The 7,044-nt window shown below is 40.5% G+C and overlaps 1 protein-coding gene across 2 annotated transcripts in view; it reads left to right on the plus strand.

The window, feature by feature from the left end:
• The window catches only part of PTCHD4 (patched domain containing 4), an 80,378-nt gene extending 73,872 nt beyond the window's left edge, over nt 1-6,506 (plus strand). For both annotated transcript variants that reach the window (XM_030236068.2, XM_018921471.3), the window contains exon 3: nt 4,873-6,506. In XM_030236068.2, coding sequence (XP_030091928.1) covers nt 4,873-6,506 — 1,634 coding nt within the window. The remainder of the gene's footprint in view (nt 1-4,872) is intronic.
• The last annotated feature ends 538 nt before the right edge of the window (nt 6,507-7,044 follow it).

The following is a 7,044-nucleotide window of genomic DNA, read 5'->3' on the forward strand; positions in this document are numbered from 1 at the left end:
AAGTTGTTCCTCTGTAAAAAAATGATGATGCGAACCTAAACTCACTAAAATGGGGTGCATTTTCAAAGAAATAAACCTGGATAAGAATCCAAAGAGCCAGCAACCTGGTCTAGTAGAAGATGTCCTTGTCTATGGCATAGAGTTGGAATTAAATGGTCTTTAATGTCCCTTTCAACCCAAGCCATTCAAAGAATCAATGATTCTGCTCTTCAATATGCTCTTAATGGTCATGGCCCATGCTATTATGGGGCATTGATAGATAAAGCAAGTTTTTCTAGGACAAGTTTTTCTAGACAGGTTTTTCTAGGACATTAATTGCCTATCCCCTGGGGAAAAGAAAGAGGGGAAAAAAAAGGTGTTTTTCCCCTAGGTAAAATAATGTAAAGCTTATTTCCATAGGATCACAGCATAGAATTATAGTGTAAAAATATACTTCCTGCCCACCACTATGATTTAAAAGAAAGCTTCCTCCTCATCTCTTGTATACATTACAAGTTACATGAGTAGCTGTTAATTAAAAGTGAGTACAATACTTGGATTTCTCAGTGCAGAAATGCTGAGTAATCTGTGCTACGGCATTTCTAAGGCTTTTTTGTTTGTTTGAAATATAATGTACAGGCCAAGGTTATCACCACATTGACTACTGTCACCTATTGCAGCAAACAATCTTCTTTATGCCTTGATTCAAAAAAAAAGTGCAGAGTCATCCTGATCTCCCTTCCTAGAAAGTTTACAAAAGCTGGCAGCAGCCAGCAGCTCTCCTTCCAGCTCTCCTCATGGCCTCAGACTGGGGTACCAGTGGCTGTCATGAGGAATGATAAATGCACATCAAACTGCTGTCCAAAGAATCTGACTGATTGTGGCAGAAGCAACAGCTAAATGCTGAATGGGCATGATTTGGTTAAGAAAACACTGAAGACAGATTGTTTTTCATGCTTTAAAAGTCCTAAGCATTCTAAGCAGTGATAGGTGTGATGGTACAAAAGAGACCTCAGGAATGTGGAGAGAATCTGCCTTGCAGCAAAGACAGGATGTACCCAGCACCTACATTAACATTTATTAATCTAACCTTTAGACTTGCAATGAAGAAGACTTTATCACTTCCTAGATTGTGTATGCCAGAGTTTAATGAAGCTTAAAGAAAGAAAGAAAGCTTTGTTTTTTCTGATATCTAATTTAATGCTTTGGGGGGATTTTTTTTCCAAATGAAACCAATGACTTCTCCTTGTCCAAGTAGAAATGAGAAAGACTTGTCCTAATTACACCTTTTTTTTTTATGTTGAATGTTGTTGAGTCCTCACTGGCACTCCAGTCTATGAGGGGAAAAAAAATCCAACTCACTCAGTTTTTCTTTGATTTTCATGTATAAATAACAGGCTATTTTTTATTCTCCAGGACATTCAGCCTATTATGTCCAATTTTTTTTAAATGCCATCCACAGAAGAGGTCAAGAACTAGGTGATTTTAAAGGTCCTTTCCAAACCAAATCTTTCTATGATTCAGTAAAAAAAATCATAACCCAGTTCAAAACAGTGCTCCAGTCCTCCTCTTTGAAAATGGATACTTTGCTTCTTCTTTCCATTTTTCTTGGACCCTCCTATCTACATTTATCCCCTGAAATGATCTCTATCTGTTCAGAGATTGCTTTGACTTAACTTTTAATTGATTCATTTCTCCAGGTTGATTGAATTTAACTCAACCAAGTTGTCTTTAATCTCTCACTTCACTCTTTTTGTTTCTATCCCTACTCTCTTCCAACGTAGTTTAAATATCTGCTCATAATTAATCTTTTGGTCTTAAATTTGAGGCAGAAAATGCATTATTTATTTTCATCTTCTCTGTGTCCTCCCTCTCTTGCTCTCCTCCCCTCACAAATAATGGACTAAAAATTTCTTGTCTCCTTTCCTTTAAAGTAGTCATAGGCCATTGCCTGTCCAGCAAATAAAAAATTGCTGTACTTCATTCATGTCATGTTAGTACCAGAGAAACTTGGCAGTTTTGACCCAGAGCCAAAGACCCTCTGAACCTTCCCAGAACTGCTCAGTGAACTTAACTCCTCTGTCAGTGTTGTTGTGGCATTAGGAATGAAGCTGAAGGAAAAGAATTTTATAGAGTGACTATGTCGTCTGAATCTTGAGAACTGTCAGAAAACATTCAGGAAAAATGGATTTGTATCCTTGTTGGGAGAAGGGAACAGACCTGCTTATCTGGGGACAGCAACAGAGGCTGACTAGAAAACTTGGTATCAGAGTAATGACATGGGCAAACCAGTCAGGCAAAGATTTCCTCTCGTGTCAGCAAGGGAATTACTGCTCTGTATTCCCCAACACCTGTGTTTGTGTGATAGAAATGAAGATACTTGTAAAAGGGGAAGAAGAGAAAATTTAACTTTTGTATAATTAAAATCATAAGAAAATCAGTGCCAATTTTGATACTCAAAGAACTTACAAATATCAATAATTTTTTTCCTTAAGATAATATTTGTTCTATTTGCAAAAAACAAAACCCCTGGAGTTAAATTACAGTGTTTTAATTTTGAACATTATCACAAGTTTGGGCACACATTAATGCATAATCTTGCATAGCTCTTCACAGAAATGTTTGACAATAAAGCCCCTCTCTATTATTTATTGTGTAGCTACCCCAAGGTTAAATGCATCCAGGTACTCATCACTGAGAATGTGCTATGTTAACACTTATAAATTAATAACAATAAAAACATGGCAAAGATACAACTGTGAACCCAAACTTGCAGGAGGGCAGATAAGTGAGATTTTGGAAAAAGGAGAGAAAAGTCCATGTTGTTGTTAATTGCTGATACAACTGGTAGAGCATTGCTTCACCCATTCCAGTGCTGAAGTGTATCCAGAGAAGGGCAATGGAGCTGTGGAAGGGTCTGGAGCACAGGCCTGATGAGGAGAAGCTGAGGGAGCTGGGAAAGGGGCTCAGCCTGGAGAAAAGGAGGCTCAGGGGGGACCTTCTGGCTTTCCATAACTCTCTGACAGGAAGGGACAGCCAGGTGGGGTTTTGTCTCTTCTCTCAGGTGATAAGCAATAGGACCAGGGGAAATGGCCTGGAGTTGCTCCTGGGGAGGTTTAGGTGAATATCGTGACAATTTTCTTCACTGAAAGGGTCGTCAAGAAGTGGAACAGACTGCCCAGGGAAGTGGTGGAATCACTGTCCCTGAAGGCATTCAGAAGATGTGCAGATGTGGCACTGAGAGCCATGGTTTAGTGCTGGGCGTGGCAGTGCTGGGTTAATGGTTGGACTCAATGATCTTAAAGGTCATTTCCAACCTAAATGGTTCTGTGGTTCCTGGACCAATAAATTAAGCCATGCCAGGACACGTGCCCTTGAAGTGGTGACCAGCCAGCCAGGTCCACAACCTGCAGGAGACTTAAACACTTGCTACAGTCATATAAAAATTGCATTCAAGTCACTTGATTCTGCAGATTTATTCAGCTGAAGGAGACACTTCTTTCTGCTTGATGACTCAAAACTGACAGTGGCAAGGCAGCTGTGTCTTGAGAATTTGAACAACTCACCCTGAACTTACCAGGGAATTCAAGGTCCCTCCTGAACTGAGATGCTGGTTCCTAAGAGAGCAGCATTTCCTCACAGGCTTTTTGCTAACTGCAAGACTTCTGTACTACTGTATGTTTATCTTTCACTGGGGACACTGAGCTGCAGTAGAGCAGGTAACATTCACAGAACTTGACAGTTTATGCTGTAATTTTCCCTGCCTAGAACGGCTGTCAGGAGTCAGCTTTGGGCAACATAAGCAGCTGTATGAATCCAAACAATTTAAATCTAAAGATAAACTTAACAGACCTTTCATTGCACACACTTGGTTATTTGCAAGTCTCCTGTTGTCATATTTCTGGATTTGAGTTGAGAAAATTTGCTTTGAGCCTGCTTTGGTTCATGCAGTTCTTCTACTACGGAGAGTGAAGGCCCATAAACAGAGGCAGAAACATCAGCAATCTACTCCTGCTTCTTTTCTTTATCATACCCCTAAAACACTTAGGAATGGAATACAGAGTCAGAACTTGTCATGGAATACTGACCACATCTGACTTTTCTGAATGTCCTCTCACATGAGCTAAGAGAACTCCTGGTCACCAGGAGGAGCTCTGGATAGCAGAAAGAGACACAGAAATAAACATAGAAAATAAACCCATACATTTTCTAGACAATGAATGTGGACCAATGGCTCAGCCAGTTCCATCATTACCACCAGCATGTCAATTTTCATAGTGTGCAAACTTGCATGCTATCATTGAGAGTTCCAATTTCACTCACTAGGCAGAGAATCATGATACAAATTCCTCTGTTTATTTGTACTCACAGCATAATCTTTCCTTTATCATCTTCAAAGAAACAAGGGGTCCCATTCTTGGTCACAACCACTAATTTCTCAAATAATCCCTTTAGTTTATACTCTTTGGAAGAAAATCTTATGTGTATCTTCAAGTTTTTCAAGTTGAATCCCTTAAAACTTGAAAGATGTAATAGGATGACAAAAGAAATTTTTAGAATGAACCCCAGACTTGAACCAATCTTCACATTCTCCTGTATTTGCAGTCTATTTGGGAAGTAATTCAATGTCCATTAAAATCAATTAGTGTCTTCATTTTTATCTGAGCATGGAGAGTCTTAGAATGTCAGGGCTGTTAATTTAAGCACCTGCAGGTGAATGTGGAATTCAACTTTAGACAGACACCTAAGAGTTTTCCATTTGTTTAACAGGTGACAAAAACATGACAAAATTTAGCTGACAAAATTTTTTTACTGCTGGAGGATATAACACCTGGGGGATGATTGGACTCCCTATATTTATGCACGAATACAATCTTTGTTTTCTTATTTCAGGTCACGGAACCAAAGGAGTGTTTGAACTTCTTTCAGGATGGCGTCGGACCAGGGAGAATCTGCCCTTCAAGGACCGAGTAGCAGATGCCTACTCAGATGTCATGGTCTCCTACACCATGACAAGCTCCTTGTATTTCATAGCCTTCGGCATGGGGGCAAGCCCCTTCACCAACATCGAAGCTGTAAAAGTCTTCTGCCAGAACATGTGTGTCTCCATCCTGTTGAACTACTTCTACATCTTCTCTTTCTTTGGCTCCTGCCTGGTCTTTGCTGGCCAGCTGGAGCAGAACCGGTACCACAGCATCTTCTGCTGTAAAATCCCCTCGGCAGAATACCTGGACCGGAAACCTGTGTGGTTCCAGACCATGATGAACGACGGCCATCAGCACACTTCCCACCACGAGACCAACCCGTACCAGCACCACTTTATCCAGCACTTCCTCCGAGAGCACTACAACGAGTGGATTACCAACATCTACGTCAAGCCATTTGTGGTGATACTGTATCTCATCTATGCCTCTTTCTCCTTTATGGGGTGCTTACAGATTAATGACGGAGCCAACATCATCAACCTTCTTGCCAGTGAGTCCCCAAGTGTCTCCTATGCCCTCATACAGCAAAAGTATTTCAGCAACTACAGCCCCGTGATAGGCTTCTACATCTATGAACCTCTGGAGTACTGGAATGGTACTGTGCAGGAAGACCTAAAAACACTCAGCCAGGGGTTCAACACCGTGTCCTGGATTGAGCAGTATTACCAATACCTTCGAGTGGGTAACATCAGTGCAACCAACAAAAGTGACTTTATCAGCATCCTCCAGAGCTCCTTTTTAAAAAAGCCAGAATTCCAGCACTTCAAAAATGACATCATTTTCTCCAAAGCTGGAGATGAGAACAACATAATTGCTTCTCGTCTGTACCTTGTGGCCAGGACTAGTGAAAACACACAGAGGGAAGCGGTGGAACTGCTGGAGAAGCTGAGGCCACTTTCTCTTATACAGAGCATCAAGTTCATTGTGTTCAACCCTACTTTTGTTTTCATGGACCACTATGGTTTATCAGTAACTATGCCTGTCCTGATTTCTGGTTTTGGCATCCTGCTGGTGTTAATACTGACCTTTTTCCTGGTTATCCACCCTCTGGGAAATTTCTGGTTAATCCTCAGCGTCACCTCAATAGAGCTGGGTGTCCTTGGCTTGATGACCTTGTGGAATGTAGACATGGATTGCATTTCTATACTGTGCCTTATCTACACTTTGAATTTTGCCATAGATCACTGTGCACCCCTGCTTTATACATTTGTATTAGCTACTGAGCACACCCGAACTCAGTGTATAAAGAACTCCCTCCAAGAGCATGGGACAGCCATTTTGCAGAACGTTTCTTCCTTTCTTATCGGGTTGGTCCCCCTTCTCTTTGTGCCTTCAAACTTGACCTTCACACTGTTCAAATGCTTGCTGCTTGCCGGCAGTTGCACACTTCTGCACTGTTTTGTTATTTTGCCCGTCTTTCTAACCTTTTTCCCACCTTCCAAAAAGCACCACAAGAAAAAGAAACGGGCCAAAAGGAAGGAACGAGAAGAGATCGAATGCATAGAGATTCAGGAGAATCCTGATCATGTTACAGCAGTCTGAAAGGCTTAGAAAAATATAATAGTATATTCTCTTTTTAAAAAAGCGTTGCACAGAGATGCAGGGAAAATAGAGCAAAGATCTCAGCTGCTTGTGCTGGCCAGGTCTGACAAGGCAAAGGAAGATCAAGAAGGGGTATTCATGACACCTCAAGGTGCAAACTTTTTTTAACAAAAATAATGAAAGTGAAATAATCTCAAATGTTTCATTTGAATCCTCATTCTTCACCAGGGAAGAGTCTGTTGGCCATTAAGTGTTCCTGAGTCTCAAACTGTAGCTCTAATGGGAATTGCTTAATATGTCATATGTAGGACTAAAGCTTAGGTGAAAAAAAGAGTTACCATTAAGTAAACACTTGGGAAAAAGGCAGATTTGTTTGAAAAAATTGTCCATGGAAGAGAAATAAACAATATTTCAAATGAGAAAAGGTTACAAGACCAAGAGAGATTGAAAATGCCATGGTAATTTTTTATTTTCTTGAGCAAGTTAGTTAAGATGAAACCTATGCACATGGGAAGTAAATGTTTAAAACTGTCTAAGC

This window comes from Serinus canaria, chromosome 3 (assembly GCF_022539315.1).
Source record: "Serinus canaria isolate serCan28SL12 chromosome 3, serCan2020, whole genome shotgun sequence".
In the NCBI taxonomy this organism is placed as follows: Eukaryota; Metazoa; Chordata; class Aves; order Passeriformes; family Fringillidae; genus Serinus; species Serinus canaria.